Raw genomic sequence first — 27,395 nt, 5'->3', positions numbered from 1 at the left:
GTGACTTCCCAAAGGGAAATCCAATTTCTGGCTTGAACAGGGGTGAGTTAAAATCCACCATCCTCTGGACGTACTCTTGGTCCCCTCGTTCCACGCCAAAGGGGTAGAGTGAAGTTGCTGGCTCTGCCATGGACAGGAGATCAATGAAAAGGGTGTGAAATCATTAATGTCTGCTTTACCCATCCTGCAGCCAGGATGCTGTGCCTGTGCTCTGATGGATTGTAACCCAATTTTCAACCTACTTTTGGGATGCTCTCAAATGTCCTGTTTTGCCTTTTCCCATTAATCTGGCAGCCCAATGTGCAATGCAGATGAGATACCCTGGACCAGGCCGTACCCTCATCCATCACAATACTTGACTGGCTGAAAACCCCTTTCCTACTCTTGTCTTTGGGAAGAAGAAAATCTACTTACTGATAAGCTCATGGGTGGGCTGGGGCTCAGGTGCAGGAGTTCTGTGCCCAGTGGTGGTGAAGGCAGATGCAATCAGCTTGGTGGATGGTCCTCTCTGTGTCCCAAAGCCATGAGACAGGGTGGTGGCAGGGCTGGTGGTGGCTGGTGGCGTCACTGGTGCCATGGTACCTGGTGCTGGGAGACTTCCCACCTCCTTGGCTGGGCTCACTGGGGCTGTGGATGCAATAGCCATGGTGCTTCCTGCAGTGGTGGTAGTGCTGTTCCCTGCAGTGGTGGCAGTGGTGCTGTCTGCACTGGTGGCAGTGGTGCTCTCTGCAGTGGTGGCAATAGTGCTCTCTGCAGTGGTGGTAGTGGTGGCAGTGGTGCTGCCTGTGGTGCTGGTGTTCCCTGCACTGGTCGTAGTGGTGGCAGTGGTGTTCTCTGCAGTGATGGCAGTGGTGCTCCCTGCAGTGCTGGCCATGGTGCTCCCTGCAGTGGTGGCAGTGGTGCTCCCTGCAGTGATGGCCATGGTGCTCCCTGCAGTGGTGGCCATGGTGCTCCCTGCAGTGGTGGCAGTGGTGCTGCCTGTGCTGATGGCTGTTTTCTCCTTCCAGGCAGGTGCCCCTGGAGGTGTCTGGAAGGCAGGAGGTGACGTGCTCGCTGCTTGCCCCATGTCGTGGTAGCCAATGGATGTAGGAGAAGTGGTGCCTGCTGCTGACTCAGTGGGAGTCTGTCCAGTTGCTGCCACCCCAGTTGCACCAACACCAAGCAGGGACAAGGGGGCTGTTGTGGGCTCCTCTGTTGGGCTGTGCAGGCTGGGGAGGGGAGAACCAGACACTGCAACAGCAGTGCTGGGACCAGGGAGCCAGGGTCCAGGAGCTGTCTCCACCAAGGGGGTACGTGCTGCTGGGGATGGGACAGGCTGCCCACCTCTGCTTGTCTCGCTGTGTGTTGCAGCAGGGGATGGGGCACTGCTGGTGCTGGTGGTCCATGCCGTGACAGGTGGCATGGCTGTGGTGACCCTGGTCACAAAGGTCTCCCAGCCTGTGGAGGTGGTTGGCAGGTCAGTGTTTCTGGGGAATGCGCTGGTGGATGGTGTGGTGGCCGGCATGGTGGCCAGGTATGTGCCACTGGTGTTGGAATCAGGGACACGGGTGCTGCTGGTGCTGGCTGAGGGTGCTGCACCCTTGGTGCTGCTCTCAGAGCTGCTGGTGTCCACATGGGCAGTGGTGCCTGTGGCACCTGTCCAGGATGCAGCTGTAGCCTCCTGCACATTTGTGTGGCCAACAGCCAGCAGGGTGATCCCAGCAGTGGGCTTGTCCTCGGTGCCAGGTGGCTCTGGTGATGGCTTGGCAGTGACAAATGCGTGGCTGGGAGCTGACCCTGCTGCACTGGCACCTGGGTTCTCCTCCGTGCTCACCTCCAGGAACCCCATCCCCATTGCTCGCCCTGTGGGGCTGCCATTGGGCTGGGGGTCACCTGAAGCCCCCGTTGCTTGCAGTGGGGCAGCCAGGGACAGTGGGGACGTGACTGCTGCCATGTCTTGGGGGATGCTGGATGGGGACACCTCCAGAGATATCCCTGCATTGGCTCTGCCTTCCAGGAGAGGAGGGATGTCTGCTTGTGATGCCATGGGGACAGTGACTGCTCTGGGTCCCCCAGGGGTATCTGATACAGCTCTGCCAGTGCCTGCTGCAGTGTTGGGTGATGGCATCTCTGTCCCTGGAGCTTCCACAATTTGGGGTCCAGCCCAGAGCACTGGGGTTAGTGCAGATCTGGGTGTGACACCAATTCCTGGGGTTGTTGAGCCTTCTGTGGGACCTGGCTGGCTGTGGCTGGGCTGTGCATCAGGCACAGGCAGGGTGGCTTTGGTGTCCCCTGGCATTGTGGTGGCACTGCCACTGACCAGTGATGCTGATCCCATCCCCACTTCACTAATTGGAGTGCTGCTAACAAAGGAGGATGGATGGGTAGCTGGCACGGTCCCGATGCCAAACGCAGTGATGGAAGGTGGTGGTGCAGCACCAACAGCCTGAGGGGCCCTGTCTGGCTTTGCTCCACTGGTGCCCGTGAGGGACAAAGGCCTGGCCATGCTGGGAGTGGCTGAAGGAGAACCGCTGGCAGCTGCCTCTGCTGTGGTGATCCCAAGGCCTGTTGAGAGGGACTGAGGGAGCAGAGAGCCCATGGAGCTTGGAGAGGGCCTTGGAGAGGGACCATCAGGGTCATTGAGGGCTGCATGGGGGGACAGACTCATGCTGAGCCCCCGTGGTGTGTCCTTGGTCTCTGGGATGGCAGTGCCTGCTGTGGCTTTGGTACTGGCCTCATTCCTGATGGACGCCAGCTCCGCAGTGGTGCTTCCCAGAGGTGGGATGTGCTCTCCAGCTATGACATCCATCACTGTAGCCAGTGTGCCTGCAGCTTGTGTGGTGGCCTGGGGCTGGGTGACGGAGCTGTCCGTGGGTAGCCCATGTCCAGCACTGCCCAGGACTGCGCTGTGGCTGGGGGAAAGCATCTCCTCTGTGCCCAGCACAGCCTCATCAGGAAGCTGGGGCAAAAGAGCTGGAGGCAGCTGAGTGGGAGCCCCAGGAGGGTCCTGTGAGGCACTGTGGCCAGCGTTGGGTAAGGTACATGTCCCTGGCTCTGCAGTCTTGCTGGTGCCAATGGTGGTAGAAGAAAAGGCTCCCTCTGTGGCCGTGTTGGGGGGACTGGCTGAGGCTGCTGTCATCTTCACAGGGCTGGCCCTGTCCTGAGAGATGCTGGCAGCTGTGGCCAAAGGTGAGGTGGCCTCATCCAGCCCCAGTATGACCTCCTGGGGCAGGAGCATGGCAGTACTACGCAGCTCAGCAGAGCTCCTGCTTATGCTGGGGGATGGTGTCGCTGTGCTGTGCTCATCCTGGGGGAGCAATGGCTCTGTGCTCCACGCTGTCACTGGCATCTGCTCCACGCTGACAGCACCCAGGGCAAGACCCACTGTGTGCTCCGTTGGCTTGAAGGACAGAGGCTGAGTGTGCCAAGTGGTGGTGGGAGCTGGAGGGATGCTGGTCGGGTGGCCGGCAGCACCTGCAGAGGAGAACCCAGCCCCGGACCCTGCCTGGGGGCTGCCTTGCATTGCGGCACCCCCAGGGAGAGCTGCTGGGCTGGGGGGCCCCTCCTGCTCACCACTGCTTCCAGCTGGGACTCTCTCTGTTGCCCGTGGCACCAGGATGCCTGTGGAGCGAGACAAGGCGGCTCCAGCTGGATCAACCCCCCCGGCCCCGGCAGGCAGGAGCTGCCCCCGGCCCCGGCAGGCAGGAGCTGCCCGCCCGCCTTACCTGAGCTCGGGCTGCCCGCGGGGGCGGTGGTCGGGCCGGCGGCCGAGGGGAGCTCCCGGCACATGGCCGGGGCTGAAGGCAGCTCGGCGCTGCTGCTGTCGGCCACATGGGAGATGCTGCCCGACTCGGATGAGTCCAGCGTGGGGACAAGGGGCTGCCCCTTCATCTCCCCGGCTTGTGCAGAAGGCGGGTGAGGGCAGGATGAAGAAAAAAACAGCCCAGAGTCGCCATCACCCCCAGCCCTCCTCCCTTCTGCGGGAGGACCAACACCAAGAACAGGACAGGCACCTCCCCCCAGGGTGAGTCTCTCAATCTGATCCACAATGCCCGCCACCTTCCCCTGCTGCAGCTGGGGACCGTGACAAAGCTTTGGCACCCGCGGACAGAGAGGGCAAACCCCGGCCGGGCGCTCGGGCTCGACCTTGCAGCGTTGTAGCCGCCGAGGTTTGATTGCAGCCCGTCCCCCACCTGCCACCAGCCCCCTGGGCAGCGCTGCGAGGGACCCTGGCACTTACCTGGCAGCACCCAGAGCCCCCACAGCACCCAGCTCCAGAGCGGCCACGGGCCCCGGCACCCCATAGCGCTGCTTCGGTGCCAGGGCGGAAGGCGGCAGGGCTGCAGCTCTCGCTCGCTCTCAAGGGAGCGTGCAAGGGTGACTCCGCCGGTGAGCGCTCCTCCGGCCGGGGGCACAGGGACACCACGTGCCCTGCCTGCGGCACTGAGTCTCCGTGTCCTCGCAGCGTGCGCCGAGGTGGCAGCGTCCCAATTCTGGGGACACACTCATGCCGGGGGCCACACCCATTTAAGGTCCTTCCCAGGCCGACCCCACTGTTGACAGCCCGCGGCTGGGGTCCCCAACCCCTGGGAAGCCACCCCGGAGGGGTTAAAGTCACTTGGCCTAAAGGCACTGGGAGGGCAGGTAGGGACGGGGGTCCCAAACATCTCTGGGTGTGGGTCAGTCCTGGGCTCTGCACCCCCATCCACCCTCCTGGTTGCTGTCAGGTCCCTCCACACTTGGCTGCATGGCCGATAACCCCTGGCAGGGGTTGGCTTGTCACCAAGGAGGAAGAAGGAAGGAGCAGGCTACCGCTGGTGCCTTGGGGTCCCACGTATTGACCCTGCCCTGTCCCCCCTGGGGCACTGCCGGTCCCGAGCGTTATCTGCACATCGCGGCAAACGCCCACACAACCACAGATGGAGGGGGTGGGCTGTACCGCATCGGTGGCAGGGCCAGGATTGCCCTGGGTCACAGGTCACCTTCCAGCAGCGACAGAGGCCGGATGGACCCTGCTGCGTGAACAGATCCAGTGAGGCCACTGCAGCAAACGTGTTTGCTTCTTCACAAGGTTTCAACCAGCTCCAGGATCACTTAAGGAGAGGGAAGGAAGTCAGTGATGGTGTTGTGCCTTCCTCGCTTCACTGACAGCCCTGCTGTAGTGGCTGCACCTCACACAGGAACACAGAAGCACAGAGTCCCAAGCAGCAATGCGTGACTGTGCTCACAGCAGCACCAGCTCCCTGTCCTCATGCTCAGGGAGGGCTGGGGACCAGAACAGAGGGAGCTGTGGGTGCACAGGATGTGGCCAGGTACCATCTGCCACAGGGATGGATCCATGGTCATGCCAAGGCAGCCCTTCCTCACCGTGTACAGCAGGGTCTCTCCTCTGAAGCCACCAGCTCTGGAGCAGAGTATCATGGGGAGCACGTACCACCACTGTCAATGCACCTGGTGGGTTTGGGCACCAAGATCCTCCTCCACCTGATCCCAAGATCCCTTCCTGATACTGCTAGAAGGCAGGAAACCCAGCTAAGGGGCTCTGGTACCCACTTGGAGGGGGGAGTGAACCCTGACACGGGCTCTGGGACCCCATAGGAGCCACCCCTCCACTACTGCACCTGCTCCCGGCTCCGTCTGCAGCAGAGGCACCCGGTTGCACAATACCCTGCACGTGGGTGGGGGCGATGCTGGTCCTGCCACTCCCTGCCTGGGCATGCCTCAGGTGGCAGCCAGGAGCCCTGGGGCACTGGGGGCCGGCTGCGGGGGCTCCCCTGCAGGCAAGCACTGCCTGCTCAGAGCAGGCAAAACCATGCCCAGCCTTCAAGCGTTGGGCCTGGGGGTGGGATGTACTGTGACTAACTCCAGCAGCCCTGGATGGGGAGAACCTTGCACCCTAAAGCAGCCTGGGAGGACTCAGCAGGAAGTTTTATAGGTGCGTATATCACACAGCTTTCTGGGGATCCCCAGAGTCCTCTCCTGAGCTTCATCCCACAGCAGATCCCAAGGGTCACAGGCCCAGCTGCCTGCAGGGAGGAACCAGTACCCATGGATGTGTGGCTTGTCCATGTGTGTTGGTAGGGATAAACCTGGGAAACAGCCATAGGTACCCTCAGCCTCTCCATAGAATATTTTTTATATATATACATAATATATATATTAAAATTACATTTCTCTTTACAAAAACAATTCAACAAGGGGCCAGGGGATGGAGCCCATTGCCAAGGCCAGGGCACAAGCACCCTGGAAAGTCTGTGGCACTAGGCAGGGTCCCTTTTGGGGTGTCTCCACCCTCAAGTTGGGGCTCAGTCCTGAGTCCTGCAGCAGGTTGCATGGGTGGAGGCGGCGGGACTGGCCCCATGGCGAGATGCCTGCTTTGGATCCAACACAGCTCGCCCATCCCCGCTGTCACCACCTGTAAGAAGAGGAGAGGACATGAACTCAGGAGGGGTGTTGGTGCCAGTCTGCCCAGAGCAGTGTGGCATAGAGAACTGCCCCCCCCAAAACCAGCGATGTCCCTACTTCTGGCGGGTGGCGCTGTAGGGATCGAGGAGGTGGGAGCTGGCCTGTGCCAGGTTCCAGTCGAACCTCTCCAGCACCCGCTGGCACTCACCACGGGACTTCAGCCCCAGGCAGAAGAGCTGCTCCACCTGCAAGGGGACAGGGCGTGGCCAGAGGGGTGACAGGGGTGCCACCACTCTTGATGGAGCTGGGATGAGGGAACAGGGGTGTGCTGTACCTTCAGGTACTGGATAGCCCGTTGGACGTTCCAGCCATGGTTCTGCAGGGCTGTCTGGCACTCCTCAGTGGTCACACCATGCACCGCGTCCTGCACCTGAGGAGGAGCTTGTGGTCACTGTCTGCTGCCGCCCCTGGGCGGCAAGAAGCCCGTGACTGAAGCAGGGGACCACTGGGGCTGCACCCATCCCTGGTTCTGTCTTCAGGGAGTACTATCAGCCTGGAGCTGGGATCATTCTCATCCCTGGGATCTTAAATCTCCCCTCGGCCTGGGTGGGCCACAATATCCCCAGCCTAAAGATACCAAGGGGACCATAGCAGCAGGGGGACCATAGCAGCACAACCACTGTCCTCCTCCCCAGGGCATTCAATTCCCATTTTGCCATTGCAGTGATATTTATGTCCCCCTGAACATCTGAACATTTCTTGCAGCCAACCCCTGAGGCACAGGGTGGGGAAAGCTCTTGCCCACGTGAGCCCACTTCTCATGGATGCTGCGGGATGATACTTACCAGCCGGATCTTGTCAGCAGGGCTGCAAACATCTGGCCCATCATAAACGATCTTCTGGAGGCTGCAGGAGGCTTTCACCAGGTACTTGGGCCCAGGGTTGCTGTTGTTGGAGGAAAAGTTGGCCTTGCAGTCTGACAGTGGCTGCTGCACCATGGGACGGACGGTGGCCGTGGTGACCTGGCGGGACGCTGCCACCTCCTCAGGGCTTTTAGCCTCCTTGAAAAACTTCTCATACTTGTCCAGGTAGGCAGGGCGCTCGGGCAGCAGGTAGTAGTGGGTGCTGCTGACCTTCTGCCCATCCTTCACGATGGGCAGGATGCAAGGCCCCTTGGAGCAGTCCTTGCCCTGTGCCTGGATGACCTTGGGGGTGGCGTACTTAGGGTCGAGGGCGAAGCTCTGTGTGGTGGGCATGGGCTTCCCTGGTGAGGTGGAGAGGCAGGAGCAGAGGGCGGCACGTTGCTGTGGGGAGCCCACCTGCAGAGCCATGGGGCTGGGTGTCCGGGAAGTGGGCTGGGACAGTGGGTCCCGTGGGGGGATCTGGGGTGGCCGGTCTTCCTCACCCCCCGAAGCTGGGGAAAGGTCCCCTGACCAGCGCCCAGGCTCATTGCGGCGAAGGGGCCGGGGCGGGATTGGGACACGAGGGGGGATCTGGGGCTTGTCGTCAACTGGTGAAGCCGGTCCCAGAGGGACGTTGAGCCTCCTCAAGCACTCCTGCTGCAGCTCCTCGAAGAGCTCGGTGGTCTGCGTCATGCTGGGCTGTTTGGTCTCCTTCGGGGGCAGGAAAAGGTTGTCCTCCAGTACCGGTCCCCGCTCACCCTCATCCACAAAGCCATAGTTGGTCTTTCCCCGCCGGCTCGGGGGGCTGGTGATAGAGCAGACCTCAATATCATCCTCATCCTGTGCCACGTCATCATAGGCAGGCGGTGGGGGCAAGGGCCGGGCATCCCAGTCCACTACCGGCGTGGGGTGGAGAGGCCGAGGCAGAGCCCGCGTGGGGCTCTGTGGTGGGGTCTTGTCCAGCAAGGAGCAGGCCTCCATGGCCAGCTTGGCTAATGATGGGGCTGTCAGCTCTCCCACTGGAGAGGGGCTACCCTGAGGAACTTCCTCTCCAAAGTCAATGAGTGTCACCTCGTTGCTTGCTAGCCCCTCGCTTGCCAGGCGTCCGGGTTGCCGCTCGCCCACCTTGGTGCCAGGTACTCGTGCTGATGGCTTGACCGGTCGCAGACCCTTCCCTGTGCCTGGCTTCTTCAGGCAGAGCTTCCGGAGGCCCCCTGGCAGACCCTCCTCCTCCTCACTAACTGGGTCGTAGCAAGGCTCTAGAAGGGGACAAAGAGGGATGGTGAGGGTCCCAGCAGGGATGGTGAGGGTCCCAGCACCCATCCCTAGGCTGCACGAAGGAGCATCTACATCTTGAAGCCCCCATACCACCTGATAATTTCAGCCCTCTTTGCTCCCAAGGCATACCAGGGGCACCTGCCCCAGGCCACCCAGGTAAGAGAGAAAAGAATGAGGGTGTGAAGAAGGGAGAGCAGCACCCAAAGAAGCCAAACTTACTGGTGAGCAGGACGGTAGGCTGAGGTGGGCGTGGAGGAGGCTGCCCTGCAGAAGACAGAACCCAAGAGAAGTGGAAGCATAGGGTGAACACAGAAGCGGTAGCCAGGGTGCTTCTTAATAGAGTGCATGCTTTGTTGTGTCCCCTTACACTGGTGTGGCATGGGGAGGATGCTGGTGGGAAGCCCCCCCAAGGAAGACCTGTAGGTTTATGGGGACTGGGGCTTACGCACAGCATCCCAGTTCCCTACCCATGGCAGCTCCGCTGAGATCCCCCACATGGGGAGCCCAGCTGTGGGAGGCCAGGAGGGGACAAGGGACTCAGATGAAGGGCAGCAGGGCAGAGTCTAGCCAGGCAGAGCCACCAGCCACCCATTGCTGATGGCAGTGGTACATGGCCAGGTGACAACATGCCCCATCACCCAGGTTCCCCCTGCTCTGCAAAAAGCAAGTGCCAGCAGAAAGACAGAAAGGAGAGGGTCCAGCCCATCGCCCCGGCAGCAGGGTACAGTGATGGAGGTTTTGCACAGCTGATGGGCAGGAGGAAGGAGAAAAGCCACTCACTTTTAGCCCTCCCTGGAAGCTGTGTAGGTCTGGCAGCACTCGGGTCCACACCTAAAATATCAGGAGGGTCCATGGGATTTCCCAGGTACAGCCTGTGGGGAGAGAGGAAAGTGCCTGGGAGTCAGGAGGGGCTACATGGGACCCCTTGCTCACCAGGCTGGTGCCAAGGGACACCCCAAAGCTCCTGCACCATACAACCATGCCTGGAGAGTTCCTGTGAATGCTGGGGCAACACACCCCAGAGTCTTCCAGTGCTATGGCACAGAGCCTGGTGCCATCCTGGTACCATCCCAGTACCATCCCGCCCATCTCCGGCTCTGCGTGCATCCGTGGCTGCCTGCGCTGTGCCCAGGGGACTGCAAGCAGAGCACCGTGTGCAGGGTCCTTGTGCAGCGTGTGGTGCCAGGACACCCCTCCAGCAGCAGGCCGATGCTGTGCCCAAGGCAGATGCCCGGTGCCGCGTGCCGGTGGGTGCTGGGAGGCCTGGGCGAGCCGTCGCAAGCCAGGGAGCCGGCGGGAGCCGGCGCAGCCCGAAGGCTTGGGCGTGTGCCGAGCTCGGTGCGTTCTCGGCAGCCCGGGCAGCACGTACCCAGCGCCCGTGCCCACGCAGTGGGGCGCGGGGAGGCCTGCCGGGGCACGAGCCAGATCCGCGTGCACGGCGCCTCGGTTCAGCCCTCCGAGGGCCGCCGGAACAGCCCGTGACACAGGGTGCTGTGCAGGGGTCAGGCTGGGACTGAGGGAACCGGCAGAGCTGTCCCAGGCCTGGGATAACAAACAACAGTTGGGATCGTGATCCCAGGGGATGTGGAGTGAGCCTAGCACAGGGGCTGGCCCTACCCACCAGGAGCTTTCCAGTTTTTGAAATCCTACCCTGTCCCCACCACACTGACCTCCCACATCTCTCCAAGCCAGTGCTGGGAGAGACCCCCACATGCTCTCTGCCAAGGTGCTCCTGCTCACTATCACAAAACCAATCCCACCGGCAGAGAATATGTGGGACCCTGGAGCACAAGCACCCAGCCCCCCTTCTCCCCATCACAGTCCAGCCAGGTGTCTTCAGAATAGAGCAGGGTGGAGAAAAAAAATCATTCTGGTGGATTTTTTTCATGTTTTGATTTTCAAAAAGAATCATGCTGTTAGAAGCGTGGGGACAGGCTGCAAGCCACACACATTTAGCAGCCCTGGGACACCCCGAAAGTGTTTTGGAGTAATGTGGCCACCTCTGGGGTGGTGCTTACTGATGTCTCCCTGCCCCAGGACAGCCACAAAGGTCATCCCCCTGGGACAGCCACAAGCACAGCATCCCCCACGTCCCTAAGCCCATTAGTAGGAAGAGGCAAGGAAGTTAGTGCAGCTGCAGGGACCCTACCCAGAGCCACCATTCCCAATACAGCAGGGGTGGAAAGAGATGCTTCATGGAGGAAAGGGGGTCAGTAGCCAAGCGGCGTCTTGCTCCCGAGCCCAGTGGGCAGCGGGGAAAGCAGGGAGCAGGCAGAGGATGCAGAGAAGACAAAAAGTTTCTTACTCATCAATTTTATCGGGAAACCCCCAGCAGTGCTGCGGGTTGGTGTCTCCATGGCCTGTGTGGATGAAGCTGTTTTTAAGTGGCTGGCTGATGTCGTGGGCTGACAGCCCTGCCACCGAGGTCACCGTGTTTCGGGGAAATTGGCCCACTTTTAGGGTCCGTTTATTCTGACCCCGCCACCAGTAATTCTCGGCCCTAAGGAATAAAAAGGACCTCGTTACTGATGAGGGGATGGGAAGTTGACACGCGCCTGCCCCAGTGATGGGGAGAAGGGAAGATGACTTGTCCAAGTGCACAAAGGCATGAGGTGACACCAGGAAGGGACTCTGGGTGTCCAGGATCCCAACCCTACACCAGCCACATGCTTTGGCTCCCACCTCACACAGTCCCTGCACCTGGTGGTGCTGGGAATGCGAGTAGTGGGGAACAAAGCTCCGTGTTTGTGTCCCAAAAGATATGCCCCTTCCTCCTCCTTGCTGCCTCAAATTACGTGGGAGCCTTGGGGTGATGCCTGCACCAAGCTCCTTGTCACCAATCCCTCTGTGCCCCATGTACTAAAGGATGGCAAAGGGAACATGATTGGCATCTGATGGGGCGCCCATATGGGGGACTGTGAGGTCTTCCTTGCTCCCTTCCTGCATTATCAATGAGCCCTGTGCAGGCTCCTGCAGGCAGGGGGAGATGGGCAAAAGACAGGCTTAGGCTATCAGTCTTCCTGGAGCCACCTGAGTGGCCCAGGTCACCCTGGGGTACTGGTTCCCAGTGTGTCCCCAAGAAGTTGCCCAGGACACAGCCACTTCTCGGGGGGATGAGATGGTCATCTAACCCAGAGGGACTAGTGGAGGAAACAGGGATGGGGCAGAGAAAGGCATCCCAAGTGGTCTACCCCACCCAGCACCATGCCAAATAAATAGTGTGGGGGGGGCTATGACCCTGCTACCCCCCTGCCTGTCAGGGCTCTGCACTCCCCATGGGCAGGGTGTGCTGTGGGCAGGGGGCAGTGGCAGTGGCAGTGTGGGTGCCAGCCTGGCGAGGCTGGCATGGGCCCCACAGTTTCCTGGAGTCACCTGTGAGTCACCCCTGGCCACCAGCTCAGCCCTTTTCCTGTTTACCTTCCCGCTGCCGCCAGCCAGCCGCCTTACTCAGCGTCGGGACCCCTCAGCAGAGCTCCGGCAGAGCCCAGCCGGCACCGGGCATCCTCCCTGACCGCGGCAGGCTGGGGGAGGCGGGGGAACAGCTCCTCTCCCCGGGGAAGTCCCCTCCACTCGCCCTCCCTGTGCCCCTCATTGCCGCATCCCAAAAGGATGCTGCACCCGGGTCATCCCACCACTCTCCCTGCTCCCAGCCCCGGTCCCGCTGAACCCGAGCTCGGACCCCCGGCACAAACCCGCTCCGGTGCTGCCCTGGCTCCTCTCCCCGCGACAGCCCCCTCCCACGAGCGGCTGGGTCCCCGGGGGGCTTTCAGGGAGGTCCCTGCCCCTGCCCACACACACGTACGCACACCCGGCGCCCGCCGAACGACAGGCAGGGGCTTGAAAAGGGGTGGGGGGTGTTTACGGTGCCCCGGGCGGCTTCGGCAGGGCCGGATGCAGCCCCCGGCAGGAGGCCACCCCCCTTCCCCCCGCCAGCTCTGCCCGGGCATCCCCACAAGCAGCGCAGTGGGGGGGGGGCAGCTAGTGCCGGGGAAACTGAGGCACGAGGAGGGGGCTCCCCTCCCGGAGTACCGGCAGCCGGTGGGGCTTCTGCCAGCCCCCGGCCGCTGAACCTACCGCGTGTGCCCTGAGCCCGCACCCCCAAAACCTACCCACCGGGGGTCACCACGGACCGGCGTCCCTCGGGGAAACAGAGGCAGAGGAAGCTGCGCCCCGGCTGTACTCCACTCCCGGCAATTCCCGACCGACGGGCAACCCCCAGCCCCTCTTCCCGCTCTGCCCTTCCCTCCGCGGCTCACCTGGGGCCGGCGGCGGGGCGGGGGGCGCGGACCCGCAGCCCAGCCGCGATGCGGCGGCACGGACGATGTAGGCGCTCTGGCACGGCCGCACCGCCCTCCGCCGCTCCTTCCCTCCCTCCGCCGACGCTGCTTCCCCTCCCCTCCCCTCCCTGCAATTAAACCGCCAGACCCTGGGCAAGAGTCATCCCCGCGGCGGCGGACCGGGAGCAGCCAGTCCCTGCAGACACACAAACCCGGCCTGATTCACCCCGGCTTGTGACTAACCGCGGAGAGCCGGCCCGGGGCGGGGGACAGGGAGGGACGGGACAGAGCCCTCCTCCTCCTCCCCTCGGGCTTGGGAGGCCCGCTCTAGGGCTGGCACCCCGAACTCCTTCGGGAGGTCTCCACTCTTCCCCAGCTGGAAAGTGACAGGCACATCCTGGGATAGGGATGCAGGGACAAAAGGGTCCCCTACTCCAGTCCCAGGTCCCTGGGGCAGTGGAGGGGTGGCTGTGCCCTGGCATGGGCAGCGGGGACCAAGGAATCCACAGCACAGTGGGCTCTGCCAGCACGGTACCAAGTCCCACGGTGCCGCTCCCAGCCCGATGACAGCAGCACGTCTCCAGGTGCTGGCAGTTCGTCCCCACCACTATCAGCAGGGAGTGGCCCTGTGGCGTGCCGTTTCCCTGGGCAAACCCACAGACACAGTGGGGTGAGTCAGCAGGGATGGTGTGGACAGGACTCTGGGCAGTGTGGGCAGGGCAGTGCCCCACACACCGGGGTGGCCCCACAATGCTGCCTGGGGGACCACAAACCTACCAGCTCTGCCCACCCACGGGGTACACAACCAGGTGTGCTGGGGACAGAGCCACCCCTTCCCCTCCCTGCTTCCCACAGCTCTGCCAGTGCCCACAGTCTCCCCATTCCCTATCCCATGCAGGCTGGCACATCACAGTGCATCCCACTCTACAACACCTGCCACCCTCCCATGCAGTACCTGCCCTCAATGACCGTGATGATGTCGTTCATCTGGATGTGCAGCTTGTCCGGTTCCTCAAAGTCCTGCAGTGCTCTCATGTCAGTGGGCTGTGCCTGGGGGAGAAGTGGATAAGGATAGGGGATGCAGGACCCCATGTCCATCCTCTTCTGAGGTCAGGCCCAGCCCCAAGGAGGGCAAGGAGGCCCCAAAAATGAACAACAGACAGCATCACCACTAGCCTCTCCTCAGCTGCCACATCCCTGGGTGTGTGATGGCAAGGCAGCAACCAGGTGCTTCCTGCTGTGACCATGTCACCACCCTGCACCTCCCAGCCTGCAGGGCTGCCTCGCCTGAGCTCCCCATGTCACCTCCCACCCTGGCAATATTCTTAGCTCTACCCATGCTTGAGCAGAGCTGGCAGGATAAGGTGCTGGGGCTCCTGGTCCCCCTGCCTGCTCACCCACCTCCACCAAGAAGTCTCTCAAGGCCACGAATGTGGGTCGGTCCTCGGGCTTGTGTGCCCAGCACTGCAGCATGACGTTGTAGATGTCCTGGGGACAGTCCTCAGGCCGTGGCAGCCGCTCACCCTCCTTGTCTATCTTGTGCAGGATCTGTTGGACAGGGTGTGCTGTCAGGGTGTCCCGGATCCCCTTCAGCACCAGCAGGATGAGGTGAGGGGGCAGGTCTCTGCTGTACACCTACCTGGCTGCCATTGAGGCCAATCCAAGGCTCCTGACCATAGGTGAACATCTCCCAGAGGGTCACTCCGAACATCCAGGTGTCACTGGCGTGGGAGAAGGTGCGTGTCTTCAGGCTCTCAGGAGCACACCTACAGGGTGAAAGACATGAGCATCAGAAGGCCATGGGTGCTGCACCTCCAGGTCTCCCCCTCCCCAAGGCTCACCAGGCAAAGGGGACCTTGCGGTGCTCCTGCATCACGTAGTGATCATCATTTTTGGGCAATGCCCGCATCAGTCCGAAGTCCCCAATCTTGACGAGCTCATTGGAGGCCAGCAGGATGTTGCGGGCAGCCAGGTCGCGGTGGATGAAGCGCTTGGACTCCAGGTAGGCCATGCCCTTGGCCACTTGGATGGCATACTGGCACAGGGTGGAGATGAGGAAATGGCCCTGGTTCTTCCGCAGGCGGTCCAGGAGAGAGCCCAGTGGGGCCAGCTCTGTCACCTGGGCCATGGGATGAGGACAGCAAGTGGGTCAGTCTACAGCCACCCTGGTTGGGCTGGTTTCCAGCCTTCTTACGCCCCACTGGGGATGCCAGCAGAGGGCCTGGGGTACAGACCAAGCCTGGCTTGGCTCATGCCATCATGTGGACCCCCACATGGAGGTGTCACTGGGGTGGGTCCCATGCCCCCTCCACTCACCATCTTCATGGGGTGGGAGAGCACCACACCATAGAGGCGGATGAGGTTCCTGTGGTCCAGGGAGTGCATGGCATTCACCTCCCGGATGAAGTCGTCCAGTGCCTCTGGCTGGCTCAGCACATCTGTCTTGAGGCACTTCACTGCCACATTCAGCTATGGCCAAAGCAGGGATGAGTTCCGAAGTGTCTTCCCCTGTGTGTGGTGCCACTGCCTGGCTCCCCACCCCCCAGAGCAGCCCCTCACCGTCTTGCCAGCAGGCGTGCACCACTCGCCGCGACGCACGACACCGAAGGAGCCGTCACCCAGCTTCTCAAAGATTGAGAGGTCCCGCTCCCGCACGAGGCACGTGAGGGAGTGCTGGCCCCCAGCTTCAGGGGGTGGTGGTGTGGGAGGCTTGCGGAAGGTGCTCTGGGGCTGGGGCGGCAGATCCGACTCTGGGCGCTTCCCACTGAACACCTGTGGGACATGGAGGAACGTGAAATGTGGGCATGAAAACACCCCAAGCCCTTGGGTCTGTAAGTGAGAAGTTCTGGCACAACCCCTTGCCTCAGCTGTACATACTGGAACCTAGTGATGACCCATAACTGGACCCATAACCTAAAGAAGGTTGGTTGTGGGAGAGGGCTCCGTTCCTCCTGCTGCTGGCACACTGAGCTGTGATTCCTGTGGAGGGAAGAGCTTGTTTCTCTTGCAGCAGCTCTACAGCAGTTCCAGAGCAGCCACAGCAAACCAGGCCAGTAGCCAGAGAGCCCTGGGCACTCCTTGGCCAGGCTGAGGCCACACAATGTGCCTGGGCACAAAGCCAAGGGAAACCACCAGCTTGGGCTGAGCCTGGTGACACATCCCTGCAGCAACGTGGGCTTTGCAATGTGTGCTGGCTACCACCACCCAGAAGGGATGGGCTCTCCTTCCACCTCCCTCAGCTAGGATGGATGATGTGCCCCATGGAACAGGGTCCATTCCAGTCTTGATGCAGGGTGCGCGGGGGCTGGGCCCAGCATGTGTCTGGGGTGGGAGGTGGCATTTCTGCTATTTGTTCTTTATTAGAAGTAGACTTCTATTAAAAGCCCATCCTCATCATGTCCCAGCACAGACAAGTCACACAGAGGAGAGGCCATGGCCCAGTGCCCAGCTGGCAAACTGGGCTCTGCCAAAGTCTGAGCTTCTGGGGTGCCAGGTGCCATAGGGTGCCAGCAGTACCAGCTTTGGATGGGATAGTATCAGGGCATATGTGATATTCATATGGGATGCTATCCCGAGGCCCCCTACCACAGTGTGTCCAGCCTGCAGGTACAAGGCTTTGCCCCCATGCTGTGAGGCAGCAGGGTAAGCAGTGTCCTGGGCACCACTGCTGTCCACAGAGCTGTCTGGAGCAAGGCTCTCTGGTTCACTCACTGCAAATAAGTTTCCTGACAAAGAGGCAAATAACATAAGACAAATGAATTTTCCAAGTGCTGGGGTAGCAGGGCTATCCTTTGATGGGAGGTGACCCAGGAGCCTGAGGGGAACTGGGGTGCACACTGGCAGGGTCACACCACAGGCGGGACATGGACGGCAAAGGGCTTCTGCCCATTTCCCTGTCAGCCTCCAGGGATGTGGGGGAGACAGGCATCCTGAAAGGGTACAGAGAGGGATCCAGATCTTCCTGTCTGCCTCAGTTTCTCTGCCACACCTGTCCCTCTCCCATCCCTACCTTGCTCATCCAGGATTTCCGCTTGCACATGGCTTTCCTCCGCTTCACTGCCTCCCACAGCCGCCGCTGGCCTGCAGGACACAAGGACACAGTGACTGTCACAAGTTTGGGTAGGGGTCCCCTCCAGCCCCATATGCTCCTGTAGAATTCCCAGCCAGGGGTAAAGGGAGCGGTTTGGGGAGGATGTACACACCGGGGCGTCCCATGCCAATCTTCTCCAGATCCTCATTTTTGACGTACTCAAAGTGGGAGAGGCGTGTGACGTTGAGCTCGTCTCGGATGCGCAGGAAGTACTGCTGCAGCTGCAGCTCGGTCAGCAGCTCCAGCAGCCAGTCCGTGCCCTCCTCCGCCTGCATGCTACAGCTCAGCCTCTGCTGGGACAAAATATCGGGTTAGGGGCAACCCTGCTCTGCTCCCCTCTGCCCTATCCCCACTGGGGAGTCACCCAGAGGAGATCAGAACCAAGGCTCGGGTGCTTCTGTGACGGATACTAGTAGAGTCATCTCCTGAGCCTGTCACCACCTCTCTCAGGGAGGCCAGGAGAGGCATCCCAATCAGCAGGACCCCCAGAGATAGGAAGGACCTCCCAGTCTGCCCTGTCCTGCCCACAGAAATACCAGTCCACCCCTCCATTCCAGCACAGACTATGCTCTGGTCAGCAGTGCCAAGGACACAGAAGGAGGTAGAAGCTCAGGACAGATGTGTCTGCCCAATTCTCTCTGCTCAGCTGGACGGGCTGAGCAGAAAGATGACAGCTGTCCCCACCAGGGACAGCCACCTTGGCTCCCTGGCATGCCTGCACACTTGGCTGAGCTGTAGTACAGACTCACAGAGGGTCTCCTCTGCCATGGGTGGTGCCACCTCACTGGGCAGACATAGGGAGGGGGAAGACAGGAACATTTGGGTTTCTGGAGGGTCCTGTTACTCTGGCGCTGAGGTACAGGACACCCCAGTGCTGCTGGCATCAGTCCCCAGCTGTGGCAGGACAGAGAGGAAGGACTGGAGCCCCATCTTTCCGCCATGACTCCCCATCCCTGCCTGCTGTCCTGGCTCTTCCCCACTTTAACCACCACCTTTCTGGAAAGAGATATGACTGTGCCTCCTCCTGATAAGAGTGGGTGGGAGGCTGGGACCCACCATCCCAGTTCCACAGCGCGGCAGCCCCCTCCATCCTCTCCTCTACCCTGGGAGCCGACATGGCCCCCGGCGTCTTCACCCGCCGTGCTCGGCTCCTCGGCCGCGTCACCGCAATTACGATCCTCGGCACTGGGCTAAAAATACGGCGGGCGCGGCGAGCAGCTGGGCACGGGGGCGCACGGGGCATGCAGGGCCACTCGGGGCGAAGGGCGCTGCGGCTCCCCTGCCCGCGGGCGACGGGGACAGGGCCAGCGTGGGGTCTGCACCGGGCGAGGGTCGGCACTTACTCGGTAGAGGCGGAAGCGGGTGAGGAAGGGGAAGGATCGGTGCAAAGCCTGGAAGCGTCGCATCCTGCCTGGCTGCCAGCCCCTGGCACCGCTGATGTCCCTTCCCCGGTGCCGGCGTCCCACGGCGGAGCCCGCTCACTGCAGCCGGGGCACCCGCGGTCCCTTCATCGGCGCTACAGAGATGTCCCCTGGGCTCCACCGCCCCACAGACCCTCCCTGGAGCGGGCAGGGGGTTCGGGTCCGCCGGCCGGACGCGGGCTGTGGCTCTGCCCCTCCTTCCATCCGGCTCTCGATCCTCTGGCCGGCCGGCCCACCCCTTCCCCAACGCAACGGGGCCGGGGCGGGGGGTGGCGGCGGGCAGGGCTGGGGTCACTCCCCTGGCTGGAGCCGCTTCCTGGGGACCCCTCGCTGGTAGCGGGGTTCGGTCCCAGCCGCCTGCCCGCAGCGCTGCCCAGGAGGGTTATTTTCAGCCGGGCTGGGACGCGCGCCCAAGGGGCCGGGCTCCCATCAATGTCCCGCTTTCTCCCTTGTTCGGCTGTTGCCGGCAGCTGGGAGCCCGGACCCCCGCTCCCATTGCCATGGAAACTCGCCCCGGCCTTGGGAAACGCTCCCAGGCCTCAGTTTCCCCCCCTAGGAAGCAGAGAGGGAGGGAGGTAGAAGAGACATCCGGCTCTCTGCTCCCCAACCGAGGCCACAGGCATCATGCCAGGGCGATGGGCACTGCGGGGGGAGTTTCTGGCTCGGCAAACATATCCGCTGCCCAGCTGCCAGCCCCCACAGGGCTCTGCTGTGGGGCGCCACCAGCACCCTGGGGCTCGCTCCCCTTCCCTGGTGGGGCTGGCACCCAACCCCAGCAGTGCTGTCCTCCCGCGGGCTCCCTAGGGAGAACAGCTGGCCACGCCGGCAGCCACAGCGTGAGAGAGGAAAGACCCACAGCAACCTCTTGCCACAGCCCCCACCTGCCTGGCCCCCCCAAACCATGGCCAGTGCTGTGCCACGGGGGCAGCTGAGAGGGAATTAAATGCATCCCCAGGAGGAGTCTCCACTGGGGCTTCCACTGCTGCTGGGATCCCAGCTGGCATCCAGCAGCAGAAGCACCGGGCACAACAAGCCCATTGACTGGGGACAACTGGGCACAGTGCCCTCGGCACCAACCTCTGCCACGCGCCAGCTTCCCCCGTCCCAGCTCAGGGGAGACCGGGGATGGGGGGTGCCCTGCCTTGACAGAGCATCACCCTCATCACACAGAAATGGCACCCACCGGGACTGGCACCCAGTGCACTGCCTCCTGCAACCCCAAATCCCAGGTGAGGCTGGCCAGTTCAGCGCTCACATCAGGAGTACAGGTTTCCAAAAGGGAGTGGGGAACCCGGCTTTGCCCACCACCCCAGGGGAGGTTCCGTGCCTCGGTTTCCCTCTCTGCGGTAGACCCGCACGCACAGGGAGTGACCCTGCAACCTCGACTCTGAGTGGGGCAAGGCGTCCTGCCAGCAAACTCCCATCCTGAGGTGGGGAAGTCACAAATCCCCCCCTAGACCCGCCGCACAGGTGCTGCTCGGCCCCTGCCACGCACACCCATCCCTGCAGCGCCAGGGGTGCACCCTACGTGCACCCAGGCTCATGCAGGGTGCGCGGTGAGGATGCTCACGTGCAGCCCAGGACCACACAGGAGCAATCCCCCCGCGTGCCTCCCGCACCTGCACGACCGCAGCCGCCCCCCACGCGCGTCCCCTCCGCGCACCGCCGGCTGCCGCCCTGCCCGGCCGCACGTGCGCAAACACCGCCGCCGGCACCGTCCCGCTCCCGCCTCCGCCCGCCGCGCACCTGGAGCCGCCTGCCCCCTGCGCGCCCACGGCTGCCCACCCGCGCTGGGGCATATTCGTCGCCTCCGCGCGTGCCTGGCAGCGCACACACCCGGCCGAGCTGGCACATGGGGGGGGGGGTCAGTCCTCCCACCTTTCCCCCTTCCCTCCACCCCATTACATCTATCGCTAATGACACCACCATACCTGTCCTACACCTCAAGCCCCCGGCACCTACACATTCCCCACATCCATGCAAAGCTTGACATCCCCCAGGGACACTCCATTGTGGGGATGGCAGCCTGCAGGGCCGCCCTGCAGGTCTGGTCGCAGTGCTGCAGCTAGGGGATGGCATCCTGTGCTGGGCACCGTGCCCCTCCTCCACGAGCTATGCCAGGCTTAGCTGAGCCTCGCTGCCTCACACCATTCCCCCATGCCTCAGTTTCCCCAACAAGAAGCAGCAGGCAGCCCCCCTCCCGTGGGTCAGGATGCGGGCATAGCCTAGCAAGGGGCGGGTGTCATGCTGCCCCGGATGCTGCAGGGTACAGCACATTCCAGAGGGGACATGCCATGCAGGGACCCCCTGTGTTCCATATCAGCTGCCAACCCATGCCCATCCCGGGGGCACCACGCTCAGCCAGGTGCCCCCGCTGCTCCCCTATACCGATTCCCCCCACTGACCCGCCGGCACGGCATGCCCGGGGCGGTGTCCTGCCGGGGGGGTGGCGTGGGGCGCCTGCTGCCCAGCCGCAGGGCCCGCTGCCCGGTGCTGTCCGAGAAGCTGTGGGGCAGGGGGCCGTGCATTTCCTCCTCCTCCTCGGCGCTGCTCAAGCGCTGGTAGTCGCATCTCTCGCCCATGGCTGAGGCGGCGGCTGCGGCGCAGCGGCGAGTGGGGGGCTCTGCGGAGACGCCCGCGTCTGCTTGGGGGCGGCGAGGGCTGGAGCCGGGTTTGGGATCACATGGCAGAAAGTTGCTGCAGTTCCGGAAAACAGCGAGAGGGTGAAGGTGACCGCAACGGTAATGGTGGGGGTTGGGGGGTGGAGGATGGATGGAGGGATGCAGGCGAAAAGGGAAAGGAGAAGGGGGGCAGCCCCTTGAGCGCTTGTCCTCACCCCAATCCCAGCCTGGCACCACTGTCTTCCTCCCGGCGCGGCAGCCCTACCGCCCACCTTCGGTCCCTGCTCCGGCTCCTGAGTGGAGAGGTGGTGGCATCGCCGCCAGCGCCGCGCCCGCAGCCCCCTTCTCCCCGCACCCCGGCGCGGTGCACCAGGCAGCCAGGCGGAGGAGGAGGATGAGGGGGGACCATCGTCAAGCAGCCGGGGCTCTACAGCAGGCAGGATGGGTAGGGAGGCACCTGCAGAGGGATGGGGGGGCTCTGGCGCTGGCAGTATCCCCAGCATCCCGCCCGCTTCCCTGCGCAGGCAGAGGGGGATGGGATGCACCGGGAAGATGGCTGCTCCGCAGCGACCGGCAGCGTTGGCGCAAGCACGGCAGGGCTGGCACAGCAGCCAGGCCCCGGGGGGTGCCGCGAGAATGGGAGTCCGAAGGCTACGCCAGGATCAATCCTCTCCCCTCACCCCCTCGGAGGGGGCTGGGGTCTCCTAGACCTCTGCCAGGCGCTGCCGCAGCTGGCACAGCTCCCAGCAGGAAGCCACCACCCTGGATGGGGAGCCCCCACACCTGCACACGGGGACTGGCCTGTACCCCAGCGCTGCCCAGCCCGAGTCCCTCCCGCAGCCTCCGGACCACAGCCGCAAGCAGGCTGAAATCCGGGGGTGGGGGCTGTGGGGCTGCAGCCCCCTCAAAGACCCCTGTGACCTGCCTGTCCTTTGGGGCACAGCAGAGTCCCCAGGGACCAATGTGCTCCTCATGGCAACACCACAGGCATGAGATGCCCCATTCTGACCCCCCAGAAGCACCACGCAACCCATCACTGTTCCTCCCACGGAGCCCTAAGAACCCAGTCTAGCCAAAGGAGCGACACCGGGCTGTCAACGTGCCAAGGCAGGGGCAGGAGCGTGTCCCGCCCCCCCTTCCCCTCCCTCTGCTACAGAGACACACACACCCCCAGTCCCGGGGGGCATCTGCCGTGGCTGAGGGGCCGGGCGGGAACAGCCCCTCGGCGACTCCTCCTGCCATACCACGGAGGTGAGCTCAGCCGCGGAGCCGAGGCGGGCCGGGCCCGCGGCGTGGGAGCAGCGAGCCGCCCCCGCGCGCGGCCCGCCGGCGTCACCGCGCTGGCACGCCTCGGACGGTGACTGATGCACGTGCTATGCCACCTTCCCTCCGGACCCAGCCGCCCTGTGCCACCCCTAAACCCTCACCAACCTGCCCAGGCAAGGCGATGCTGTGGGGATGAGTGGAGACAGCCCCTGTCCCCACAGCCCTGGGCATGGATTCGGGTCACACACCCCCACACGTCGGCATCCTGGACTGCCCAAGTTTAACTGACAGCAAAATGATTAGGTACCGTACAAGGGGACAAATGGCATTGTGCCCTGCCAGCCCTGACTCACCTGCCTGCAATTTCCACCCTGAAGGGGGTCCCACCACAATAACCACTGGATGGGGTGCACTGTCTTCCACCCTCCAGGGTTTGACAGTAACACTGAACACAAGGTGTCCCTCCCCTCTGTGGGGATACTGGCGCTCCTCAGCCCTATGGGACACCACACTTGGCCCCACATCCCTGGGACCAGTGCCACAGCATCCCCTATGCCCACGACCCCACACCGAGGGCCCCAGAAAGTGGTGAGTCCCAAAACAAGTTCCCAGAGGGGGACAGGGTCCCCCACTCACCTCCATCACATCACCCTGCTCAGTGTTACAGCCCGCCTGCCACCTTCCTGCCACCTTCCTGGCAGCTGTGTCGCCTGGAAGTGATCTCACTGGCTGCGGCGGCAGCAGGGCAGCCGCACCGTCACCCCGGGCTGGCTTGTTCAGCCCTGGCAGGGCCCCGAGGGCGGCCCCAAACTGTGGTGACACACTCCCCAGCCTGGCTGCCACTCCGTACAAACACACGTACAAACACACCCTGCTCCCACCAGAGGCAGGGCTGCTGCCTGCATCCTGCCCACCTGTGGGATGCTGCTGCCACCCAGCTCTCTGCAAACCATCCCCAGCCCGTCGCTGGACTGTGCCACCCCACATACCCCCGTACCAGTGGGTGCTTTACCTCTCTCGGTGCTGGCACCTGATGCTGCTTGGTTGGCTGGATGGAGCAAGCAGGAGGTCTCAGGGGGCCAGCACGGAGGGCTGGTGACCCCCGTGGCAGGGGTGGTCGGGGAGGCCGAGGTGCCAGGTTCCTCCTCGCTGCCATCTCTGGGTTCCCAGAGTCTGGCCCCATGGCCTGATCCTGTCCCCCAGCACAGAGCATCCCCTGCTCTGAGTGCCTGCCTGCAGCAGTGGATGTGTGGGAAGGAAAGACACAGGCACATGGGGGGGCCCCCTCATCCCGGCACAGCCCCAATCCCCTCCCTAAGCCTCTTTCCTCTGCTAAATCCGCTCCACAGGTCGAGCTGGGGCGGGCTTAGCTTGTCTTGCGCCTCCCAGCTCAGTGGCATGGGCAGCAATTGCTGACCCCATAACTGATCCTCACCTCAGTCCCAAGCTCTCTCACCAAGACGGGGTCACAGTGCAGTGTTTTGGGGGACAAATGCACAGCAATAGTCCCTGGCACCCTCATTGCTGGGGAGGTGGAGAGGGCAGCAGGCTGGGCATCACTGAGCCCCAGTGTCACTGCCACTGTAGGGACCCTGTCACCTTGCCCCAATGCAAGGCTGGTTTGTTCCTGCCAGCTCCCCACACTGACCTCACCTGGGCCACAGGGACAGCACTGTGGGATCCCTTAGCAGTGCCAGCCCGTGTCACGGAACCGCGCAGTGAGGGAGGCGGCAAAACGTCTGGGCTCGGGTGACACCGGTGACGGGGTCCCTCTGGGGCAAAGGGGGAGAACTCAGAATGGGCATCCCTGCCTGGCACCCCCATCTGTCCACCCCAGACTTCCTGGAGGTTAAAGTATAGGAAGTGTCTCTGCATCCAGAGTCACGACCCACTCTGACAAGGCAGTTGGAAGACCCTTTGTGGACTCGCACCCCAGGAAAGCTTTGCTCCTGGGAAGGGGGGCACCAGGACCCCTGGTCCAACCTGCCCCTCCATCCCAGGGTGCTGCCAGCAGTACCCCCATATTCACCCCAGTACAGGATGTGTCCTTGGGCTGCAGCTGGCACAAAATGAGTTTGTCAGGTCTCGGGCCAGGCTGGCACAAAGCTACACCCACACAGCAGCATCTCTCTCCCCTTTGAGCTGGGAGCAGGGGAACTGGGACCCCTAGAGCTGGAAGGAGGGGATTAAGGCTCAATCCCCACAGTTCCCCAGCATCAGAGCAGCACAAAATCCTAGCCAGGCCGTTCAGTATATGCCAGTCACTAGCATGAACTGACAGCACCCTAATTAGCCAGGCTGCAGTGGGAATACTGGCCCTCCCCCAGGGCTGCTCAATAAATGGATGGAACAAGACTTTCTCCTAAGTCCTTCCTATCCTGGCAGGGTCTGTGCATGAAGCAGAGCCTCCTCCTGTCTCCCAAAACCCACACAAGTGGGCAATGACCCCCCGGATGCTTTTGCCCTGACAGTTATCATCATTCATAGACACAACTGAGGTCAAAACCCAGGTGGCTCCATGGGCAGGATGGGCTTGGGGGGAAACTGAGGCACAGTGTCAAGTCCAACCTGCAGTTGGTTAGGACAGGGCTCAGCTACAAACCCACAGTTTTTCATGGTCCTGTGGTGGCTGCTCATCTACTTATAAGGCCCCCCTTTGCCCCGGGGGAGGCTGAGTCACAGAGGGACAGCAGGCTGGCAGCTGCCTGAGGAGGAGGAAGGCATCGCCAGCCCCCCCAGCCATACCCACTACACCCCACCCTGCACTAACAAATACCTGGCTGAGGAGGCTCCGGTAGCTCCAGGGGTTGGTAACAGGTTGCACAGCTCCCACCCTGCACCCCAGGCCTCGGCGCAGCCCGACAGGGAATACGGAAGCTGCTTCTACCCCCCCACTTCCTGCAGGGACCTGTGGGCTCAGGGCTGGCAGTGGGAGCAGGGCCACAGCTCAGGATGGGTGTGCAGCACCCAAGGGCTGTCCTGGACCCTCTCCCTAAAGAGGTGCCTGGTAGCACAGACCTGCTTAAAGACACAGCACGAGACAGGTCCTGTTTTTAGGAGACTTTTGCAAAGCCCATAGCCCAAAAATTTTGTTGAAAGCTTTGCCCTGAGCCAGCTTAATGAATGGCTGAGTAAGAGGGGGGAATGCACAACCTCCAGAGCCCACAGCACCTGGCAAGAGGGACACTCTTTGCAAGGTGTGGAGCCGGTGCTGGACCCCAGCAGCACCAGGACATCCCGGTGTACTTGCTGCACCAAGTGGCCCCAGGGAGCTGAGGGTGTGGGGAAGTACCAGGGCCAGGCTCTGCCTCAGCCTGTCCTGCCCAGACAGTCCAGCCCCAGCACTGCTGCCGAGACACTGTCTCTGCCTGGGCTCCTCTGGCCACCTCCAAACCTCCTTCCCAGCTGCTGCTTCAGAATGGGCAAGGAATCTAATCTTGCTGTGAGAAGCCGAGCAGGATTTTCCTGGCACGGTATGATCCTTGTCCGGAGTGTCAGCACCACCTTACCAAGTTTAACTTGAAACTTTTATTTAAAAAAGCAAAACCAACAAAGACCAAAAGTGTACCAAACAGTCCTGGACTGTTCAGAGAAAAATTGCCACAACACGGCTGGACACAGCCACGATGCTGCATGCTGAGCCGGTGGTCAGAGGCTCCCCACACCTCACTGCTGCTCGGGGTTTCAGCCACAGTACAACACCCCGAGGCGCGGGGCTGGTCCCGGAGGACAAGGATCCTCTGTTCAGTGCCACAGCTCCCACGAGCCCAGGGAAGAGGAAAAGCAAAGCTGCCTTTTCTCCAGGAAAAAAAAAAAAAACCAACAAAACTTTCCCCCAGCTTCCGCTGTGGTTTAGGAGAGTTCAAGGGCACCAGGCACCCACTCACACCAGACCCTGCTGCCTGCTCTGCCCTGGCAGCTGGAGCAGGAGGTCGGGCCTGCTGCCGGCCGGACTGGCAGTCCCGCAGTGCTTGGGCGCGAGGGAAGCACCGCAGCTCGCCGTGCTGCGGGGCACGCTGCCAACACACCGGCACACTCAGCTGTCAGCCGGGCAGCAGCACAGTGCCCGGCCCTGAACCCCCTGCCCCTCGAGCACCCACAGCCACGGGGTCGCGCCTCGCTCCTTACCTCTACGCTCACCGCCACCGCATCCTGCGCCGAGTCTGCAGCGTCACCGACGGGCGAGGACGGGCACGGCGGCACTCCAGACAGCCGGCATGCCAGGAGAGACGAGCCCGCACACCTGCCGGGGCGGGGTGCGACGATCGACGCCGGAGACGTCCGGGACGCGGCCGGGATCACCCCCGGGGCGGCGGGCACCGGGCACGGGGTGCGGCCTCACACCCGGGCGGACCTCCGGCGGCTCAGGCGGCGCGCCGGGGTCCGCGTGCCGGGGTTGCCGCCGGGGTGCTCCTGCTCCCCCGGGTAGAGCTCGCCCTCCTCCTGCACTCCGCCCCGGGCCTCTCCCTCCTCCTGCCGGCCCCGCCGCACCCACCAGCGGTTGCGGGCCGGGGGGCTCGCCGCGTCCCGCCGGCCCCCGCCGCGCTCCTGCTGCGCCCGCCGGGCCAGGCCCTGCTCCTGCCGGACCTTGGGGCCGAGCTCCTGCACCCCTCGCACCGCGCCCCGCGCCCGCCGCGCCCCGGGGCTGCCGCCCGCCGCCGCCTCCTCCGCGCCCCGCGCCCGCCGCCGCGCCCGCGCCGCCCCCCGCTCCCGGGGCCGCCGCGGCTCCGCGCCCGCCTTGGGGCTGCCGAGGGCGGTGACGGGCCCGGGCCGCTCGCCCCACTCCTGCAGGCTCGTCTTCTCGCCCAGCGGCACCCAGTGCCAGCGGTCCGGCCCCCCGCCGCCCCTCGCTTCCCTGCCGCCGGCCACCAGCTCCTGGCCGCGGGGCAGCGCCCCCAGCCCCGCCTCCTGCACGCTGCGAGTGAAGCCGCCCTGCTCCTGCACCCCCGGGGCCACCCCGCCGCCCTCCGGCACCGCCGGGCTCAGCCCCCCGCCCTCCGGCACCCCCGGCGCCCCGCTCGCCCCCTGCCCCCGGATGGTGCACGCGGTGCGGGCCCCACCCCGGCCCCGCACGCTGGGGAAGCCCCCCCGCGCCGCACCCCCGGAGCTCCGGCTCCGCCACCCCTTCCTCCCCTCCTGCGCCCCCGCCGGCTCCC

At 63.2% G+C, this 27,395-nt stretch overlaps 1 protein-coding gene across 5 annotated transcripts; it reads right to left on the bottom strand.

Moving 5' to 3' along the window:
• Positions 1 to 6,099: 6,099 nt before the first annotated feature.
• On the bottom strand, positions 6,100 to 26,547 carry TNK2 (tyrosine kinase non receptor 2). 5 transcript variants are annotated; one of them, XM_021536820.3, is made up of 17 exons: positions 21,189 to 21,493; positions 20,758 to 21,049; positions 17,044 to 17,221; positions 16,851 to 16,921; positions 15,401 to 15,613; positions 15,158 to 15,310; positions 14,683 to 14,960; positions 14,481 to 14,607; positions 14,243 to 14,389; positions 13,797 to 13,891; positions 10,870 to 11,064; positions 9,345 to 9,436; positions 8,784 to 8,828; positions 7,230 to 8,545; positions 6,719 to 6,814; positions 6,502 to 6,629; positions 6,100 to 6,394 (listed from the first exon to the last, which is right to left on the bottom strand). In XM_021536820.3, the coding sequence occupies exons 1-17, from the start codon at positions 21,380 to 21,382 to the stop codon at positions 6,388 to 6,390; spliced, it is 3,627 nt and encodes a 1,208-aa protein (XP_021392495.2). In that variant the 5' UTR covers positions 21,383 to 21,493; the 3' UTR covers positions 6,100 to 6,387. The 5 variants fall into 5 exon arrangements, with proteins under 5 accessions (XP_021392495.2, XP_077641819.1, XP_077641815.1 ...); XM_077785693.1 differs by lacking the exons at positions 20,758 to 21,049; positions 21,189 to 21,493 and adding an exon at positions 26,368 to 26,547; XM_077785689.1 differs by lacking the exon at positions 8,784 to 8,828.
• Between the last annotated feature and the right edge of the window lie 848 nt (positions 26,548 to 27,395).

Source organism: Lonchura striata, chromosome 10, assembly GCF_046129695.1.
Source record: "Lonchura striata isolate bLonStr1 chromosome 10, bLonStr1.mat, whole genome shotgun sequence".
In the NCBI taxonomy this organism is placed as follows: domain Eukaryota; kingdom Metazoa; phylum Chordata; class Aves; order Passeriformes; family Estrildidae; genus Lonchura; species Lonchura striata.
This window is presented reverse-complemented; position numbering and strand designations above follow the sequence as displayed.

Excerpts from the sequence above, each read along its gene's own strand:
- TNK2 (XM_021536820.3), bottom strand. The coding sequence starts at position 21,382 with ATGGTCCCCCCTCATCCTCCTCCTCCGCCTGGCTGCCTGGTGCACCGC. Across the intron at positions 17,222-20,757 it reads CGGGCATGCCGTGCCGGCGG|AGGCTGAGCTGTAGCATGCA; the intron begins GTCAGTGGGGGG and ends TTGTCCCAGCAG. Across the intron at positions 15,311-15,400 it reads GCACGCCTGCTGGCAAGACG|CTGAATGTGGCAGTGAAGTG; the intron begins GTGAGGGGCTGC and ends CTTTGGCCATAG.